This window comes from Meles meles, chromosome 2 (genome assembly GCF_922984935.1).
Source record: "Meles meles chromosome 2, mMelMel3.1 paternal haplotype, whole genome shotgun sequence".
Lineage (NCBI taxonomy): Eukaryota > Metazoa > Chordata > Mammalia > Carnivora > Mustelidae > Meles > Meles meles.
This window is the reverse complement of record NC_060067.1, coordinates 142,423,768-142,445,279: the sequence shown is the minus strand read 5'-3', so window position 1 is coordinate 142,445,279 and position 21,512 is coordinate 142,423,768. Positions and strand designations below refer to the sequence as shown.

Sequence of the window (21,512 nt, the reverse complement as noted above, 5' to 3'; positions counted from 1 at the left end):
AGCTTTTGCCTTCGGCTCAGGTCATCGGGCCCGCATCGGGCTCTCTGCTCCGCATGGAGTCTGCTTCCTCCTCTCTCTCTGCCTGCCTCTCTGCCTAGTTGTGATTTCTTTCTGTCAAATAAATAAAATATTTTTTTAAAAAAGCACGTGATCTGCAGTTGGGTAGACACGGGACAAGTTCATGAGTTTTCTAAGCCAATCTTCAAAGTGTACGGTGAGGATTAAAATGAGATGCTACATGATTAAGTGCTTCGCCCCTTCTGGCCTGGATTGCTGCCTCTACAGATATCCAATATTCTCTTAGTGCTTTGTGAAACAGAACCTTATTGTTGGGTATGCTGATGTGCCAACCGCAGAGACTACTGTTCCTGGTGGCCTGGCAGATAGGTTGGCTAATGGGATAAGGTTGGGGTTTCTCAATGCACCAGCAGTTGACTCACCTGCCCTGTGCTCGTTCCCTTTCTCTCCTCCTTATGAACATAATGCTGGAGCATTTACATCATGTGGCCACCTGGTCGACCAGAGCTCTTCACGGACGGAGGTGGGAGGCTGAGAAGGAACCCAGGTCCCAGGTGACCATGCAGTTACCACACCAGCTTACCTCTGTGCTCTTTCATGTGGGAGAAGGAAAGACCTTGCTTAAAACAACTGTATTTCATGTGTCTACTATTAGAAGCTGAACTTAATTCCTTACTGAGACACACAATGGATGCTAGGTACGGTTAGTATTATTGTTCTCTCTTAGTATCATTTCCTTCATGTTGTGGGACTCTCTGCTCTCTGGGTCCAAGCCATCTCGAGGCTGATCTGTCCCAACACTTCAGTCCTTCAGTCGTTCTGGTTGAAATAGGAAGGAAATACCCACCGCCACAGAATCTAGGGATATACTGTTGCCCTAAGCGACCAGGTTTTACTTCAGCTGGGGCCTGGAGGAGGGATCTTTCTGCTTGTTGTTTGTCAAGGTGCTGACTAGTTTTTGTGACCTGCAAGAGCACATCCTTATTCACAGATGTCTTTGTAGGATCTGTGTGTGGTGAACCTGCCTGTCAGCAGCCTTGCTCTAACTATTATAAAGTCAATGTGTGGAAAATGAAATTAGAATTAAAGGCATGAAGAAAAGTGAGTAATCAGGGCAAAGAGATTTTCCTATTTTTACTTAAAAATGTTTAAAAATTACATTCCGTAGACAATTAAAATTTCATTTTTCAATTTAAAAATATTTTGCAAAGAAAAAAAGACAAGAACGTGTTATAGTATCTTTTAGATATGTAGAAAATCCAATTAATTTTAGGGTAGATAATTTTGTGTAAAAAAGGTTCAATTCTATAAGAACTTTAAAAATTGGCATTGCTTCATTTATTTAAAGAGATATATAGATCAAAAGAACATAAGTATCAAAGGTAAAAAATTTTTTTTCATAGTCACAGAAATTAAAAGAATTTTCCTTTAAAAAGATGTTTAATTCACCCCTTTACTCTCAGTCAACAACATTTTAGTAAACAAATACCTTACCTTCACATAAACATTAATTTTAAATGTTAACATACATTAATTGCATAGAAACTAATGTTAAAGATATTTTTTACTCCTATCTTATAGCACTTTATTTTTCAACTAAATTTAGAAATGCTTTTAATTTACTCACTGCTGATTGAGCAATGTAGCATACAAACAGGTATGGACTTAATAATATTTTTAATCAAAAATCATGCAGCTGAGAATAGAGCAATTTATACATATATACATGTATAGCTGGCATTTCTAAAGACATAAGCTATAAAGGAAAAATATTATTATATATATTATTCTCAGCATAAAAGACAAGGGAAAAAAAAACCCTAAAGCTTTTCATCAGTGTTAAAACTTTAGTAGTTGTGGGGCGTCTGAGTGGCTCAGTCCATTGAGCCACCTACTCTTGACTTTGGCTCAGGTCATGAGCTCAGGGTCGTGGGAGTCAAACCCCATGTTGGGCTCCGTGCTGGGTGTGGAGCCTGCTTGGGATTCTCTCTCTCCCTCTCTTTCTCTCCCTCCCTGCTCCCTTCTCTCTTTACAAATAAACAAGAAGAAAAACAAACAAACAAACAAACAAAAAATCTTTAGGGATGCCTGGATGGTTCAGTGGGTTAAGCGACTGCCTTTGGCTCAGGTCGTGATCCCAGGGTCCTCGGTTCGAGTCCTGCATCAGGCTCCTTACTCAACGAGGAGCCTGCTTCTCTCTCTGCCTCTGCTGCACTCTGCCTTCTTGTGTCTCTCTCCCTGACAAAAAATAAATAAAATCTTAAAAAAAAAACAACACACAACTTCAATAGTTTTGCAAATCAATTCTAATCAGTAATGATTTTTTACATGAGGCTTCCAAGGTAGAATTTCTACATTGAAGCCCCATGGTAAATACAACGTCTGATGATCTTACTGACTTTCTGAGAAAATACTTTATACTCCTTGAAAAATGAGAAACTCTAATAAGGTAGGGTTTTTTTTTTTTTACATTATTTTCACTTAGCTTTAAAAACAAGATGCATGCATGCTAAATTATCAACAACCTACCAGATTATTTTTAACTTGTTGGAAAACTACAATCGCTGCTCTTTCTGGAAGCTGACATTTATTAAACACTCAGAGTTTTCCTAAGTTCTTGATGTTATATGTAATTTCAGGGGCTTTACCTAAGTCAGAGTAATATAGTGATTACTTTCCACTGATCTTTACACTGAAAAAAATGTTTCTTACTATTTGTAGTTTCTATGTGTCATTCATTTAATTCTTGCTATGCAGACCAAAAAAGTGAAAAATGTGAAGAACGTGCTTTTTGTAAAAGGCCCAATTACTTATTTATGAAATACCAAAGGCCAGTGATGATGCTCTGATGGAAAGTGAGGAATATGGTTACCTGTGCACTCCACACTTGAAGTCCAATGGAAGAGAATCTAGTCACCTTTGCCTGTCTTAAACAGCTCAGTTTTGTATTTCTAAACTTATACAGCACTGAAATAAAAGTCTCCATGTTATTGGATGTACTTTGGTTTAGAAATTTAACTTCTTGGGGCACCTGGGTGGCTCAGTCTTAACCATCTGCCTTTGGATTCAGGTCAAGATCCCTGGACCCTGGGACGAAGTCCTGCGTGGGGCTCCCTGCTCAGCGGGAAGCCTGCTTCTCCCTCTCTCACTTCCCCTGCTTGTGCTTCCTCTCTTGCTGTCTCTCTCTGTGTCAAATATATAACTAAAAAAAATCTTAAAAAAAAAAGAAATTAACTTCTTAAAATATTTCAGAAAGAGCTTAGAGCATCTATGGAATTGATTTGAAAAGGTTTTATATAAATGAATGGATCACTATCCTGTGAATATGACATTTTTTTTGAGAAAAGGTAGTAGGGCAAAAACCAAAAGAAACCAAGAAAACCCGCTGCGTATCTACAAATAGCCACCCCCAAAAGGACTAAGAGGAAAATAAGACTTTGGTAACCCAATGGGAGAGTGCCAAGGTAATGTCAAAGAACTGCTCAAACAAACAAATTTAGGATTCATTGTTTGGATGATGCAATTATTAATCACAGTTACAGTTATTAATAACCAATCTGACTAATTTCATTGCACGCTATTATACCGTGACTCTCCTGGTTACCTTAAGATTGAAGAAATGTTATCTGCACGTGAAGCAACTCTGGCCTGCCTGTTGTCCCTGCTAAATGGAACCCCGAGATTCATCCTGACTATCTTCCGAGCCTGAAAACATAGCATGTGTAAATTTAATTCAGCCTAAAATGTCAATGTTTTCCCCACAATGAGAATTTCAGTGGTGTCTTCCTAGTATGTAACTGTGTCTTATCACTCCAGTACATTCAGAATTTGTATTAATTCTGACAGGAATTGAAACTAAAGTCTACATTTTCTGTTTATTCATCATGGGAGCCTCCTTCCAGACATGGTGCAAACTGATAAAAAACCAAAATTTAAAAATAGACAAAAGCATTTTTAAAGCATCCACTTACACTGCTAGAGGCATTTGCCTCCCCTCCCCAACCCCACCCCACCATGGCTCTGGAGTTTGATCCCTGTAGTATGCCTGTGTCTGGATAACAATGAGCTCGCCAGAAAGAGGAGTCACATCATTGCAGTAAGAGTAGCTGGTTGATATCCTTACATATTTATTAAAATAAGTTTCCTGAGAAGTTCGACTCAACAATATTATTAACCTGGTTTGCTTAAAATGTACAAAAATGCAGTGAAACATATCTTTAAAATATCCCCAAGTCAGATTTTGTTCTAATTGGCTACCCAATTAAGGGAAAATTAGTTAGCTGTTTATAGATAATAATTTGAAACATAAAATTAACTTTGAGTTTAAAACAATTCTTAAAATTATCATAAATATATGACACCTATTGATTGAACAGCAATTAAAAGATACAGGAGGCTAGGATTGACCCTTCACTGCTTTGGTTCCTATATCTTGGCAGAGAAAAAAAACCTTTAAAAAAATGCTTGCATACTGTGCAATTACAGAAGTTAGTACATTTTTCAGACATAAATTGAAAGGCATGGTGCTGAAGCTTGCTTCTGGAATTTGAAATAATTTTAAATACCAAATGAGAGTATTTTTATTTTATCGTAAAATATTGCTTCATCAAAATGAGATTCAAAGACCTCTTATAGTTCTCTGAACTTCTAAAGTCGCATTATTGGATGGTCTTGGACAAAATTGACAGGCCTTGGTGTTCCCCCCAAATCTTGGATACCTAGAGAGAGAAAGAAGCAATCAGAGAGTCTTCTGAGAGTCAAAATGTTGAGAAGGAACAAATTAACAAAATAGGCTGAAACAATGATTCAGAAAATGACAACTTTGGCATAAGTATCTGGGAGTCACTGTGGACCACAAGTTGAATATGAATGTACAGAACAGAAGTGAAAACAAAAATACCATATTAGGATGTACTAACGAGAATATGACAGATAAATCTGTTGAAATTATATACCACGAAGACTGTCTTTTGCCAAAGCTCTATGAAGTCTCAGGATAGCAGAATAGCCGTGGTTAAACACAACCAGATAGTTTTCTTTCATTGTGTGGAAAGATCCTCCCAGCTTTGGAGCTCTGCCTTTAAAATTATGGGCCCAGTCCCGAAGGCGAGCATGCCAGAGGGATTCCAAAAAGAGGGAGAGGGGCCATTTTTGTTACGCATTAAGGTGGCCTTTCAAACACAAGACCCCAAATTCAGCAGCAAATGTTTGGTGAACCTCATCTCCCCTCAGTTTATATGTAGAGAATAAAATAAATAAGGTTTCATTCTTTACTTCTTTCCTAGAATAAAATATCAGGTGTTGTAGAAGATCTAAGGACTCCCAATTTGCTAGATTGCTTTAAAGTAGAAAATTAAGGATTAAATGAGGAGTGATTTACGTGGATGGGAATGATAAGCAGACCCTTCTGCACCACCACGTCTTGTAAAGGGTGTCAACAAATATGGTGGAAAATGTCCTCTCTGATGGACTGACTGGGGCCTCCTGGAGAGCTGTGTAGAGGAGGACACGAGGCTTGTCCCAGCCTGATAGGAAAGTGCACTGAGTGATATCTGCCACAGACACAGGTATTTCCTATTTCTATTCTGTTTGTTTCAAATGACCTTAAGGATCTCAAGAACAAAGAAGGTTGACAGCTGATCCCCCTGTGTACATGTCCTATTCACATACCACAGGCAAGGGAGGTGTGGTGAGAGCAAGAATGAGGTCTGGGGGAAATGTGAACAGACAGGTGATTTTAGCTGAGAAGGAAATCACTTTGCTCTCTCATTGAAGATTCCTATTCCTCAGAGAAGGTCCCAAAGGGTCCGGCCAACTCAGAGTCCACAAGGCACCAAACAGCATCTCCTCAGGACGGCAGACTCTCTCTGTATGTCTTCTGGGCAGGTAGGTGAGCTTACCAAGCCCCTGGGATGATGTATACAGTGAAATACTCGCTTCGTTCTCTGTCTCTCCCATGATGTAACTCACCTTGAGGAAAGTTCCTGCTGAACGCAGATGACCTGTCAGAGGACTTGACTAATCAGAGGAAATTATCCAGAGCTAATTAGGTAACAAGGTGACCCAGAAGGGAGCCATATATAAAACAGCTTCCTGATTTAAACTCCGAGGAATGAAGCAGGAAGGTAAGACCTAGAGAGCATGGCCAGAGTGAGTACAGGCAGTGAGAGGCGGGTGGACGGGCGGGAAGAGGCCCTGATGAGAGGTGGATACCATGTGGTTCCTCCTCCCTCAGCAGCTAGCATGGACGGCAGCCAAGCTTCTTCCTAGTGCTTCTCAATTGTGCATTCTTCCAAGTACAGGTGATGCCATCATTAGGAAGAGTGGGCGTTGGAAGAAACAGCAAAAGGTTCTTGTGTCTACGTTGATTTGAAATTAATTAAATTTGCATCCTCTTCATCCTCTGTTGGCAGGCTAGGAAGCTCCCTCCGGGGCCGCTTCTCTTGGAAAACATTAGCACCATTCAGTTTCAGGATTCATTGTCACTGCAAAAAAACAGAAAAATCGTCTATTTCCAAGAAGCTACTGAGAGCTGGTCACTCCACTACGGAGGTGACTCAAGAAAACACGAACAGTCAGAAAGCCAACAGTGTCTGGCTTACCATTTCTGAGCCAAAGGTTGGTTTGGATGTTTGTATTTGATCCCTGAGGAGGAAATCCTTGAAAGCCAAGAAATAATCCCTTAGCTCTTGCTCTAATATCCCTCCCTAGTGCTGATGTGGAGAGAACCAGATGGAGTTGGAAGTTCCCTCCCTTTAATTAAATCTAATCCCCATTCTCTATGTATCAATGCCAAATTGCTTTTTCCCCCCTTTTTAAAAAATTTCCATGTGTTGTTTTTTCTCAAGAATTTGTGGTCCTGGTGTGTTTTCAAAAGCCCATTTTGTTCATATCCACAAAGGTGCCTTCTCGGTGTCATTTAAAATTCAATCATTAGGCATATTAGGGTGTGAGGAGACATAAATTATGGACATGGTATTCGGACATGACTGTGCTGGCTGGCTAATTTGTGCTTTTGTTTCTAGCTTGGCTATCTTGGCCTTGTATCTGGCTCTGCAGCTTTTCCCAGTGAGACCACGCCTCCACTCACGTCTCCTGGAAAGCAAGCCACTCTACCTCTCCTCCAGCTTCTAGTTTCAGTTTGCTGTCCCATCACTCAGATCCCAGAACATCCCTACTTGAAGTGACCAAGAAAGTGCCTGAATGATAATAGCCAACAGAACCTCGTATCTCCTTAGCTCACAGGCGTGGATGGTCTGCAACTGACTAGATTCATCTGACTCCTACTTCCAGCGTCTCCTGCTCAAGGAGACAGCATGTGTTTCCAAAAAGACTGAAGCAGTTTGATAGATAAATAGTTCTATCTGTGGAAGGAGAGGGGAGGCATTGGGTGCATGGTTGTGTGTGTGTGTGTGTTTGTGTTGTGAAGACGGAGGGAAGAAGTTGTGATTAAGGATGGGCAATCAATGGGAAAGGAGGGGGCAGACAGTTGTGAATAAAAGACAACTACCACAGCAAAACTTACCTGAAATGGAAAGCTGATGGAAATTAAGACATTTTCCACCCCAAAGAGATATAACCACCCTTCACTTCAGTGACCCTGAACCACTCTTCAGTTGGGCAAGGAGATTCCATTTCTTGGAAATTGGGTGGTAGCAGGTTATTATTTCTAAGATCTAGGAGTTCATCTCTATGCACATAAGTAAGTCTCTTTCCTTCTGTGGCCTTATCTTGAAACGCCAGCCACTCTAAGCAGAGTGTAGCACAAAACGGGATAGCAATGGGCACAAGCCCTCTTTTGTCTATAGCACTGATCTGCGCCCTGCGGTTCTAACAGAAGTGATTTTCTAAAGTGTTATAAAACCAATCCATAGTCTTTGTTGAAAAAATAAATACAAATAAGAAAAACAAAAATACTAAGTCTTCCCACAGTTAACATCTTGGTGTGTACTCTCCCAAGCTTCTTTCCTTTGATAATGATATACATTCTTTATGTGCAAAAAGGGGATTAAAAAGGGGGGGACCATATTATGCATTTCATGCTGTAATCGGCATTTCTCACCATCATTCACATACAGACATCATTCCTTGCTAATAAATATACAGTATCTTTTTAGTGGCTACTGAGTCTTCCATTGTCTCACCAGACCGAAAAAGTTTTTTTAAACTTTTTTTTTTAAAAAGTTTAAAAAAGTTTAAAATTTTAAACTTAAAATACAGTTTTTTTAAACTGTATTCTTGAGATTAAACGTATAGACTATTTCCGATTTTTAGTTTTTATTTAGTACAAAAAATCTTTGCACAGTCCCAATTGTTACCTTTGCATAAACATACCTAGGAGAGGAATTGCCAGGTTAAACTAAATGCCCTTTCTAAGCTTGAACGGCCCATTGGCAAATTACCCCCTTCCCTAGACATTTTACATGATTTACCTTCCTCCCCACACTTTCTTTACGGAGATTTCCTTTCCCCACATCCTTTCCAATACTGGATATTATTGTTATTATTTTTTAAAGATTTTATTTATTTATTTGACAGAGAGAGACACAGGGAGAGAGGGAATACAAGCAGGGGGAGTGGGAGAGGGAGAAGCAAGCTTCCTGCTGAGCAGAGAGCCCATGCTGGGCTCAATCCCAGGACCCTGGGATCATGACCTGAGCTGAAGGCAGACGCTTAACAACGGAACCACCCAGATACCCCACCAATACTGGATATTATTATTCTTGTTTTTTAATGATCCAAGAGGTGAAAATAGTGTCATATTTACGTTTACTTTTTATGACTTCTAAGAATAGCAAACAGTTTTTAAAGTTCTATGTGTAAATTTGACTTCTTTTTTTGGCTAAATTGTTGATAATTTTTACTCATATTTAAAATAAGACTATTACCTTTTTATTGGTTCATGTATTAAGGATGATAATTTTTGTTCTTTATACATACATATTTTGCAAATACTTTTCCCCAGTTTTCCATTCCCTTCTCATTCTATTTATTGTGTTTTTTTGAAGTACAGAAATTCTGAGTTTTTAATGCAGCGCAAATCTATGCTTTTAAAAAAAAGAGTTATTTATTTATTTTAGAGAGAGAGGGTATGTGTGTGAGTGGGGGGAGGTGAAGATGGAAAGGGAGAGAGAGAATCTCTAGCAGACTCCCCACTGAGCATGGAGCCCCACAAGGGGCTCGGTCCCACCAACATGAGATCAAGATCTGAGCCAAAAGCAAGAGTTGGACACTTAACCAACAGAGCCGCCCAGGCGCCCAGACAGCTATGCTTTTCTGATATGATTTTTGACTTGTGTGGCATGCCTTCAACCAATCCCCACCTTCAGTTATAATAATATATTTCTCTATTTTTTTCTAGACTTTTTTTTTAACATTTCAACTCATTTGGAGGCTATATTAATCTAAAGCATGAGAGAACTCTAAATTTTAATCATGACATTGTGAAGTCTTTCAGGAGTACAGTATGTCTCTGTCTGTTTTTAAAAATCTTTTATGTCCCTCCATAAAACTGAACAGTTTCTTTTTACATTATGCCATCTATTTTTTGGTTAAGTTTATGCCTTGGTATTAGACACCTCCTTTTGCGTTTACAGCAGTACACATGCTAGTATGCGCTAACAGTGGCTCTTTTACGCAGTAGAAAAGAGCGCAGGGTCAGGTGGCCAAGCTTGAACCAGGGTCCAGCCACTTCCTTGCTGGGTGACCTTGGGCAAGTGCACTTTTCTTAGCCTTAGTTTTCTGTTCTCCTCTCACCCGCAAAACATATATAATAATACTATGCACTTTATAGCATTGTTGCAAGGAATAAGTGAGGGGCGCCTGGGTGGGTCAGTCAATTAAGCTTCTGCCTTCAGCTCAGGTTATGATCCCATGGTCCCGGGATCAAGTCCCGCATCGGGCTCCCTGTTCAGCAGAGAGCCCGCCTCTCCCTCTCCCTGCCGCTCCCTGCTTGTGCTCTCTCTCTCTGCCATATAAATAAATAAAATCTTAAAAAAAGAAGAAGGAGGAGGAGGAGGAGGACAAGAAGAAGAAGAAGAAGAAAAAGAGAGCAAATGTAAGGAAGTCACTGCTCTACTGGCCTGACCTACAAACGTGTAAACATGTATTATTCTTATTTTGCAGAGTCTACGTTAGCAAATGTTTGTTGGTTCAACATAAGCTTTAACACTGCTTCCAACATCCGAAGGTTTTAAGACACCATCTTCCAAAAACAAACTTCCCATTTCTGAGGAGAATGTACTTCCGTGGGGTTTGTTGAGAACACCCTACGAGCATTTTGAAGCTGTAGCCCGTGACACCATCCACCAAGCAGAACTTGTTTCCTGGGAGTACCAAAGAGCCCAGGAGCCCACACGTGGCACCCCCACTCAGCTGTGTGGACTGTGACTGGTGTGACGGGGCCTGCCACACAAGACGCTCTCAAAGCCAACACCCGTGGCCTCAGGGGCATCTGGTCATGCCTGATGTCCAACACTCACAGGCTTGTGTTCACCGAAGGGGTGCTGGCCTGGGAGGAAGCTGGCACCCTTGGGTCAGGTCCACCACCTGGGCCTGGAGACATTCTCGCTTGCTCGCTCCTTCCTTTATTTCGTTAGTGTGTTCCCTGCTGTCCTTGGCAGCTGTTTATCATCTCTGTGAAACCATGAAGGAAGGCGGGGCGTTTTTAACTCTGGCAAACCCTCGAGTTCCCTGTTAAAAATACCCTTGGCAAACCGCCACACGATTGCAACAAATAAAGTCAGGGATCCTGCCTCCAGCCTCTGTTGCTTGCCTCAGTGTTAATTCTGGCAGCTTTAGTGTCTTGTCGACGACAGTGGCAATAGTGAGTGATTTTTTTCTCAGAGTGTTACATAGATATTTTAAGAATGTGGGACAGCTTCCCCAACAGCCTTTATAGTAACAGGCCTACTACTAACTGTAAAAACAAATTGAACTATGACAAAGCCTCATCTTATGATTTGTAAGAAAGCATTTAATTGGAGCGCTCGCAGTGAAATGAGGACAGAGGCGGCTCCGAACACCTTGTTTCCTAACCACCCCTGGGTCGCCAGCGGGAGATCAGCCATCTTGGTTCTCCTGACCAGTTTATCTTCTAACGCTCCCTCCGTAGGACCACGGCCGATGTTCCCTGGCTCCGAAGATGGCAGTAAACCGGCATTAAACCTTTCTCATGTTAGGATGCTCCCGAACTTGCTTTGGGGGCCGTGCAGAGCTCAGTATGGCATAAAGTCACCTAACAATTAGATCATGCTCCCTTTCTCTTCGCCAATATAACCCCCCTTCTCCTTCCCGAAAGGGGCCGGCATGGGGCGGGGGTGGGGATGGAGGTGTGGGGATGGGGTTGGGGGGGTTATAGAGGTCAGACATCTGGCTAACGTCACAGCCAGGCCTAAAATTCATCCAACACACATAGATCATGCCTGCAGCAGACACAGTCTGAGCCACTCTTCAAGCAATGCTGTGGTTTATTAAATTTAATACATCTTCTCTCGCCCACAACACGCATGTCAGGCACGCACATGCACACACGTACAATACCTGCATTTTAACAGTGTTATCTGAGGTTATCATCCTGCGGGATTATAAGTGATTACTTTGTGCCCCCTGATGTTACTTTTTATCCCTCATAAGACAGCGCTCAGATTTGAGGGAAACCAGCTGCCACTTAAACATACTTCCTATTGAATATTTGTTGAGTGTTAAAGGACTTTTGAGAAACTAGAAAGGAAGAAAGGAAAGAAAATCACGAAGAAAATAACTAGAAGTGGCCACTGAGATGTACTTGAGTGGAGAAGCCAAAACAGTTCACCGAAACTCCCGTTTTCTTGCTATTAATGATTCAGTCTTGTCAACGACTGTACGAGATGATGGCTATGTCACCCACGAAATACTGTCAGGTATTAATAACCTCAGGGTGGCTGTCTTTCTTGCTGTTGAATGTCCCTCCTAATTTTTCTTCTCTAATTTATCTTTCAACATGTGGAATGTCTCTTACCTTAACCAGTTAATAAATGTAAATGAAAATGTAGTTTTAAAAGACACATTGACTTTTATCATAAACTTGCTGTGTAAATTGGATAAATCACTTAACCTCTCTGATTCCAGGTTTACTCATACAGATTATTTTATTCTAACTGGTTGAACTGGTATGAGGCAGACCATGCCAGGCACATATTAGGTGTTTAGCAAATATATTCTGTAAAACTACATCAACAATCATACTTCTCAAAAAAAAAAAAAAAAAGACAAAGAGAAGAGCAGAAACAGGAAGAAATTCACAAAATTCTTTATTAAACTAACCTGGATTTTCCCAAGAAATATTGAAGCGATCCATTTTTATGTCACTGAGCTCAGACATGAATCATAAAATAAACAGTGGAATCATTACAAAACTGGAACAGGTATGCTGTTATTTACCCTCTCTGACTAGCTAACTTCCTAGGTGGTAGTACCTAGGCGTCTGGTATGTATAAAATGCTGTATAAATATCTTCTTGTTTTTTTGTTATTAATGTGCCTTCAAAATTCTAAATCCACTTGGAAGGAACCAAATCGATTTTCCCTCTAGTCTTTCCCAATGCTATTACTCAATATGAACTCATCACTGTGGCCAATTGACATAAAGGGAAAGAACATGGACACGTGGCTAATATTTGTGTTTCCTTTTCTGTGGTTATTCACCTAAGCTTGCTGAGACAAACGCTTGCAGGAAATTGTCCGATTCTAAAGGCCTCGGGAAGAAGGGACAGGATGGCTAGACCTTAAGCACTGTGATGAAAGGAATTCTATCCTTCATGTGCTTACAACTATCTAGTGGCATTCAAGAAGATGCTGGGAGGGTTAAGAGTAGACAATAAGGCAGTGCATTCTTTACAGAGAATTTAAACAGTAATAAAACCAACTCAATAGATCTGCTTTCTGTTATCACTGAGTGCTGGCAAAGCTTAACAATGCCACTGATGGAATTCCCTTCAGCTCCAGGCAGACCTCTCCCACTGCCCCACTGTACCCCCTAGACACGATTCCACTGACACTATTCCCACTACTCCCACAGAGCTTCACACATAGCAGGTAAGAATTAGGGGAGAAATGCTAAGGTAGGAACCAACAACATAAACCCCCCCCTCCACAATTCCTTTTTATCTTAATGATTTTCTAAAGACATGAAAACCCTAGTGTAAGCTTCCTACGTCTCTGGCCCTTATGAAAGTCCTGTGCTAAATGTTAGATTCCACAGCGTCAGAGAAAACGTCCATTCCATGAGGACAGGGCAAGGTAATGAACAAGGGCTGGCCAATGGGATATGTGAGAAAAGATCTGAAAGACCTAAGACTAAGGACCCTAATGAAAAATCCTCACAACCCGTGTGGTGCGTTAAGGGTAGCATGGTGACCAGATGGACTCCTTTTTCTAGAAGCACATGGACTTTATATATAACCGAGGTTCTGTGTCAGAGGGTATTTCTAGCATCAAGAAGGACTGAACACTTCGGGGCGCCTGGGTGGCTCAGTGGATTAAGCCGCTGCCTTCGGCTCGGGTCATGATCTCAGGGTCTTGGGATCGAGCCCCGCATCGGGCTCTCTGCTCCGCAGGGAGCCTGCTTCCTCCTCTCTCTCTGCCTGCCTCTCTGCCTACTTGTGATCTCTCTGTCAAATAAATAAATAAAATCTTAAAAAAAAAAAAAAAGAAGGACTGAACACTTCAAATGGGTTCTAGAAGTCTTAATGTAGTAAGAGGAGGGAGACATGTGTTTTCTACTAAACTCACTCTCCAGTGAGTACTTTCTGAAGCGTTGTGGTCTACAGCACGCTGCCTGAATGGGAGAGGAAGGATGAGCCTCACAGGGAAAAGCCAGTGAGGGACTTTGGGGGCAATGGTGTGTCAGAGTACATTAGCCAATTGTGACCAGTGTACCCCTCTGGTGTGGAGCATCAATAGTCAGGGAGGTTGTGCAGAGTATGTGGGAACCCGCTGTCATTTCTGCTCATTTTGCTGTACACCTGAAACTGTTCTAAAATAGCAAGTTTTTTTTTTTTTTTTTTTTTTTTTTTTTAATGCCCAACCACAGATATGGATGTGCCTGGCCCCTTGGACACAGTCTCCTTAGCGCATAAGGCAGTGAATTTATGTATATCAAATTTAAGTTAATAATAATAATACCAGGGATGCCTGGGTGGCTCAGTGGGTTAAGCGTCTGCCTTGGGCTCAGGTCATGATCTCAGGGTCCTGGAATTGAGTCCCATGCCGGGCTCCTGCTCAGCAGGGAGCCTGCTTCAACCCACCAAGCCTGCCACTCCCCCTGCTCATGCTCGCACGTGCATGTGCTCTCTCTCAGAAATATAAATGAATAAAATCTTTTAAAACAATAATAATACCAGTACTTATTGAGAGTTCATTTTGTGGCAGGCTTTGTTCTAAGTGCCTTGTATCTTTCCAAGTTTTTAGTTACTAACAATTAGATTTTCTTTATAATCTTGTACTGTTCTTTCAGTAATCAGAAAGTACCTATATACCAAAGCGTGGGGACTCACCACTGCTGTTTCCATACGCTGGTGCTGACTTCACCCAAGAGGAAACTAGGTGAAGCCAGACTGTCGTCCTATGAATTGAAACCAGATAGTTCTGGACCAATGGAGCAATGTAGACATACACCTTGAAAACCATAGTTTAGCATAAAGCAGCCCTCCAAATAGCTTAAGCCATTTTGTCATACAGGCAGAAATGGGCTCAAGTTTATTCCCAGGACCAACCTTTCAATATTTCAGAAACGTGATTTCTAAGATGCTTTCACAACCCTATAATCCTCTAACATTCAGTTTCTTCTATGTTGTCAACAATTTCAAAGATCAAGAGGCAGGTACCTAAAAACCACTGATGTTTCGCATCATGTGAGGGTGCCCATCAGAAATACAGTAACAAGATATTTATAGGGTTTCAGTGGTGATGTGGGTGAGCCCCACACAAAACACACTGACTCATTTTTAGGTAAGATTAAAATGCGGGGAAAATACTCCTTTGTAATTTCCTTTGTGATACTCCCCCTAGCATTTTCTTTTCTCTCCTCTGCTTGTTAATATTTGGCATCTCATTTAAACGGGAGAGACTCTTTTCTGAGCCAGTGATGAATGCTTAACATGCAGATACCTGGAGAGGTAATAATGACTGAAATATTCAATAGGAAGTGGATTTCCTTGTCAAAGCTGAGGTGGGCCTCAGTAAGACTGTGGGGGCCTGATGGGTGACATGGGGGGGTGACCACGTCTCAGACGGGGTTGAGGGAAAGGTGCAGAAGAAGGGTCCAGAAGACAAGCATCTGACTGCCCCAATCACTACCAACAATCAGTCTTCCCTTGTGCTGCTCCAGCCTCAGGGACTGCCCAGTGACAAGTGACTGCATTCTGGAAGCATTTAAGATGACAAGCACAGGACCTTTGGTTAACATGGAAGGAGAGAAGACGGGTGGTGTCTATCCTGCTCGAAAGCATCTTCTATTTAGTCCCACAGAAGCATGAAGTCCCAGTCACAAGCTCAGTCACATTCTCTGCTCACTGATCACCTCTGAGTCACCCCTACCAACAACTTGATGCCCCCCAAATCACAGTGGTGCCATGTGGGATAAGGGACCGAGCTGCTGCGTCATCAATCTTTCCTACCGCGACAATTCTCACGTCCCGACCAAACAATTCTCTGATCAAAAACACCTCAAACATGGTCATTCCATCCTCCCAAAAGATAACATTTAAACACGATTACCGGGTGCTGAACACCACCAGAGTCCTAGAGGCCAAAATCTTCTATCAAGCAGAGCCACCTAGTGGCAGGATGGAATATGTTTATTAAATTCTCATTTAATTTCTCTCCCGTAACAAACAACCCAATCCAGGTGGGTTTTGTTTCACCTTGCTTTTTATATGTCCATTTTGCTCACTTTTATGTACAGTTATTCCCTTTAAGACGGCCACTTCTATCTGTTTTCCTCAACCAACATCTCTTCATTCAAGCTAAACAAGCCTATAGTTTGTTATGATCACAAAGTTTTATGACTAAAATGGAAGCCGACTCAACAGTGTCTCTTTCGAGGGGCAAGAAAATGTCAGTGCTAATTTACTTCTGAAGATGGAGCCACTAGGATGTTGACTTTGCATTTTTCTATTTGCCATAACTCACACTTTCTTTTCTCCACATGACACACACATATATCCATGTAAACCATCCCATGAAATTTACAGGCAAAGAGACGGTAAGCAAAAGGTCTCACCCATAGTCTCCCATCCCCACCCCCACAGACCTCCCATCAATAGCAGAAACTAGAAGTACCTTGGGTTGTGGTTTGACTCCTTTTCTTCCTTTAAAGTAGGTAAACATTCACAGTCAGCTAGGACAGAAAAAAAAAGCAGACCCACTATTAGTCACCAAAATTCTGTCTTCTAGCCACAAAACTCATATATTTGAGCATCACATTTCCCTGATCTGTACAGTTCCTTGTGCAGAAATGGCCTCACTAGGGAGTCCCAGAGGTTAAAAGATTAATGATGGCAAGGCTCTTGAAATGTAAAAAGCATTAGTAGCACAGATACAAGACTTCAGCATGCCTCTGGCCTGGTTGGAAAGGGCACAATTCATCACGGCTTGCTTATTCAGTCCCTGAAGAACCCCACTGTGGCTCCAAGAGCTAGAATCTGCATGTTTCAGGTTAGACCCTGGAATAAAATTGCTTTACCGGAGGTCCTGATGTGCCTGCAGAATGATTTCAGTCAAGATGCCCAATCAAAAAGCCGCAGGTAAACTGAGGAATGACTAACCTTCTTAAAGCCATCAGAGCTCTCTCCTATTATGCCACAGTTATTTTTAAGGAAAAACAAAATCCATCCTCTCCATCATGCATGTGTCAAAATAACGCTCTGCTGTGGTGGTGAAATAGAAGTGTTTTTTTCCAGGTTTCTGGTTTAGTGAGTGTGCTAGGATCCTGATTTTGTATTACAATGATCTCAGGCACAAAAGGAAATAAGAGAAGTTGTCTTTGGGTAGTATGTATTTTTTTCTCCTTTCTACTTTTTTTTTTTTTTGCATTTTCCATATTATATTACATATGCATATTTTATAAACTAAAAATAACAAAATGAAACTACCTTCAGGATTATCTCTGTGACCCTCTCCTATCCTTAAATGCCCTACGGAGCCATTCTTTCCTCAATATTGGGCTATGAAAAACAGTTCTGCTCAAAACTGTACAAGTTCTTGAAGGGTTCTAATCTTTTGGAAAGTTTACGTTGATAAGCCTCTGGTACAATCATTCTAATGACAGGTCTCTGGATCTGGACTTCACTATTGTTGAACCTGATAGATCCCAGGGTATTTTTTAAAGATGAATGCTAAAAATATGAATGATATGATAAAATAAAACATGGATTTATTCATTTAATCTGAGCATTAAAAATAATTTATTGATTGGGGGCGCCGGGGTGGCTCAGTCGTTAAGTGTCTGCCATCCGTTCAGGTCAGGATCCCAGGGTCTTGGGATCGATCCAGTATCAGGCTCCCTGCTCAGCGGGAAGCCTGCTTCTCTCTCTCCCACTGCCCCTGCTTATGTTTCCTCTCTCACTGTGTCTCTCTCTGTCAAATAAATACATAAATAATCTTTAAATTTAAAAAAATTACTGACTTTTTAAAGGAAATTTAAAGAGGGAAGAACAGCTACCACCATTTTTAAATCCAAATAGTAATTTAAGGAAAAGTAAGGAACACATACAATTACTGCCAGATATCAACTGGGAAATAAGTTAAGGAGAATATTTGTAATACCACTATTTATTAGCATTGTCCCATAGAACTTACTTCAGTGATGGAAATATTCTAGATTTGCGCTGTATAATATAGTAGTCACGAGCCACAAGTGGCCACTGCACACTCAAAACATGGCTAGAGTGATGGAAGAACAAAATTTTTTAACTTTCTTTCATTTTTTAAAATTTTGATTTAAATGGTTACATATGGCTGGCGTCTGTTGTACTGGACAGCACTGATATATGTGGTACAGTTTTATAACCATATACAGATTAAAATCATAGATCTCTAAATTCTACAGTCAGATGCTGACTTTTTCCAGATAATTTGCACCTGGAGAGTTTCTCTCTTGAAAAAAAAAATTACCATTTGCTTCTTTAAAGAGGTCATTTGAAAAGCTTGCACAAAAATAAAAACAAATGGCACCAAGTGATGCCGTCTTTAAGGATGGTTAGACCCAGGTTCATGATCTGCTTGTTCCAGATCTAACGTGGATTGGGCTCACACCGTCACACTCCAGGATTTATGGGTATTTCTAAAACCCCACAGTCTTCTCACACTAGAAAAGACAGAAAAAGCAACTTTAGGTGACCGTACCATTTTTATTCATGCTGTTCATCCACTTGTCAAGCTCTTCCATCTCGATTTCCATAACAGAGGGTGTGTCCTCCTCAAAAATGGGGCTAAAGGGAAGCAAAAATCGTGTTGAAACCCAAAGAAGCGTGGTGTGAGCCTTTCCTTTTGGGAGAGCCTGGAACATTGTGTGGGAGAAAGGTGAACTTGATCTCATGAGTGACACTCCAGGGCAGATGGGGGGAGCGCGGGGTTTGCCCTCTTCACCGTACCAAACTCTAAAAGGAGGAAAGGCTAGAACTAAAACAAACCTTCCTCTATCACCGATCCAAAGATGGAGGGCACAGAGGGAGCTCAAAGGGAGCCCAGGAGACTCTGACTGCCCCCTAGAAGGTACAAACTTGTGCCAGCCTTCCACCATGACGAGCCTCAGGGGAGTTGCCCTGTTGAGCATTTTGGCCTTGCTTAATTTCACTTCCCTTTCTCTGAGGTTTCTGATCTGTGCCCCAGGTCAAGCAGTCACTGTGAACAGGCTGTTTTCCTCGCCTCTCCTTTCAACTCCCAGGCTCTTCTGTCATGGAGAAACAGAGCCCTTGCTTTCAGAAACCCACTGGCCTCACTTACCAGGGCTCAGAATCCACAATTATGGGAAAGAAGACCCTGTTAATGTAAATGGTATTGGGGAGGAGGACCACCAGCTTTGAACCGCAGCATGGGCGTGACACCATGTGGAGGAAGTGAGCAAAGTGTCTAAAGAAGCCGGGTTGCTGGGAGGGGGGGATGGAGGAAGCGGGGGGGGGGGGGGGGGGGGGGGGGGCGGGAGCAGGGGTGGTGACAGGGTCCCAGAACACTCTTCTAGCGGAATCTTGCTCTCTCTCTCCTTCTCCTCCTCACCTTCTTTCTCCCCTTTCCCTCCCTCCCTCTCCTTCTCTCAGTCTCCCACTCTGTCCCCCCACTCCCTGCTCCATCCTTCCTCCTCTCCCCCACCACTCCCCTTCTCCCTCCAACCCAATGTGGTTCTGCCACACGAACTTTAGGCTTCTACCAGGGCTCTCCTACTTTAATACCAGGGAACCTATCTTTCCTGGTGATAAAATGTTTAACCAGAATAAAGGAACTGATGTCCTTGAAATACACCCAGAATCGGAGTATTGAACTACAATGCATTTGGAACTGTTATTAGTCAAAAGAGATTTTTTTCTGAAAAGGACCTTTTTCTTTGCCCAGATCCCTGAATTGGGGTTGGAGGACTAGTGTGCGTCCCTCTCCCTTGGTAGGCTGCTCGGGGCCCTCTCCTGGTGTCTAGGAAATAACAGCCCCTCAAGGGTCCCTCAAGGGTGTCAGAACAAAAACTCCTAAAAAGGCAGTTGGCTTTCTAATCTGCTCCTCTCCCTGATATCCCTGTCCTCACTGAGCTGGGTCACAGGCAACGATGACTTACACTTTGATATTTTCACTTCCCAGTTCACCTAAAGAGAAGAAAATATAAAGGTCATGTTAGCTTTCACTGTCTGTAACAACTTTTTATTTCAACCGCACCTGAAAACTCCTTTACGAAGATAAGAGATGACTTCAAATAGCATTTTCAAGGGAGCGATAGTTAGCCCAAGTCAGACATGCGCCATATTGAAAGGAGGTCCTCGTCCTTATAAAATCTGTTTGTTTGTTTTTAAGATAAGACGGTCCTCTGAAAGTGTTTACCTCAAATCAGAAGTTTATCCCTTTTTATTTTTTTAATCCATATAAAGAAGAAAACAGTGTGAGGGAGGGCACGTAAGAATGAGACAAGAGGGATGGCTCCTTGGTCCCCAAAATGTCCCATTCAAAACATCACTGTTGGGGCACCTGGGTGGCTCAGCGGGTTAAAGCCGCTGCCATCAGCTCAGGTCTTGATCCTGATCCTGGGGTCCTGGGATCGAGCCCCGCATCGGGCTCTCTGCTCGGCGGAGAGTCTGCTTCCTCCTCTCTCTCTGTCTGCCTCTCTGCCTACTTGTGATCTCTCCTCTGTCAAATAAGTAAATAAAATCTTAAAAAACAAAATCACTGTTGCATCTCTCCTTATGACACATCAAGCCCAACACTGTGACTGTCCCTTTGTCCCAGAGCTGGCTGTGGTAACCTCCATCAAGGGCTCCCCTCGAACTCTGCTCTCACCCCTGCTGCTTGCTTGGCTGGACACTTCACTCCCCCTCTGGTCTCAGTTTATACTGCCTCCTCAAGGAGCACCCTATATCTGAAGGAGGGCCCACTTTTCCCGTTGTTCCCCAGCCCAGCACCTTTCTTACTCCTTTGTAACATTTGACCCAATTTGTTGCTGATCAATCCATCGGCTTAATTTTGTCTGTGTCTCTGGCTAAAACGTAGCTCCAGAAGGACAGAGATCATGCCGGTCTTGTTCGCCCTGATGTCCCCTCACTTTCATCCAGCTAACACAGTAGCCGGCAAACACCCGGTAAATGGGTATTGAGTAAATGAGAAGGTCTTAATGTGGATGGTCCAATGCAGATTAAATTCATGCCCAGTGCTTCAGACTTCCTTGATACCGTAAAAGTGCAGCTTTGAGCAAACCAGCCTTGTGTGAGAACCGGGTAACAGGACATCAAATGCCCATCAGGCTCCACATGAATGTGCAGCAAGAAGCAGACCCCGGAGCCCCGGTTCCAACTCTGTTTTGCTTGGCAGGGGAACGGATGCCTCCAGAGAAACGAGGCAGTGATGACACGTGACTGGAGAGCAGAGGCCCCCAGCACCGATGTGAAACCATTGAGAAGCAAACCACTTTGCAGAGGTCCCCCGAACAGTCAGGTGTTCCCAATCCTCGAAAGTCAGGGGTCTCTTTTTGCCAGGCCTGCAGAAACGCAGATCCCCATCGAGGAAACGCAGCCGGCAGGCACCTGGAACCAAGCTCCTGGAAGCCAGGGGCCGGTGTCATTTCCTGGGGATTGGCAAGCTTCCACGGTGTTGCTGATCCAGGAAAGCTAGGCACAGATGGAAGTTTCGTTCCGGGGCCTCTGGGTTATGCCTTTCTGGCCCTGGTAGGAACTGGAAGCTCCCTGCAGATGCCTGATCCTCAGACACTTGGACTGGGGAGAAGAGAGTATATGCATCTTGCATTTTTTATGTATTTTTAAAATC

At 42.3% G+C, this 21,512-nt stretch overlaps 1 protein-coding gene across 2 annotated transcripts in view; it reads right to left on the bottom strand.

Annotated features, from left to right (window-relative positions):
* Positions 1–4,128: 4,128 nt before the first annotated feature.
* TMEM154 (transmembrane protein 154) overlaps positions 4,129–21,512 on the bottom strand; it is a 41,970-nt gene continuing 24,586 nt past the window's right edge. For both annotated transcript variants that reach the window (XM_045998186.1, XM_045998187.1), the window contains 4 exons: positions 19,819–19,846; positions 18,402–18,487; positions 16,338–16,395; positions 4,129–6,503 (listed from right to left, as the gene is read on the bottom strand). In XM_045998186.1, the coding sequence (XP_045854142.1) occupies positions 6,488–6,503; positions 16,338–16,395; positions 18,402–18,487; positions 19,819–19,846 (188 nt within the window). In that variant the 3' untranslated portion in view covers positions 4,129–6,487. The remainder of the gene's footprint in view (positions 6,504–16,337; positions 16,396–18,401; positions 18,488–19,818; positions 19,847–21,512) is intronic.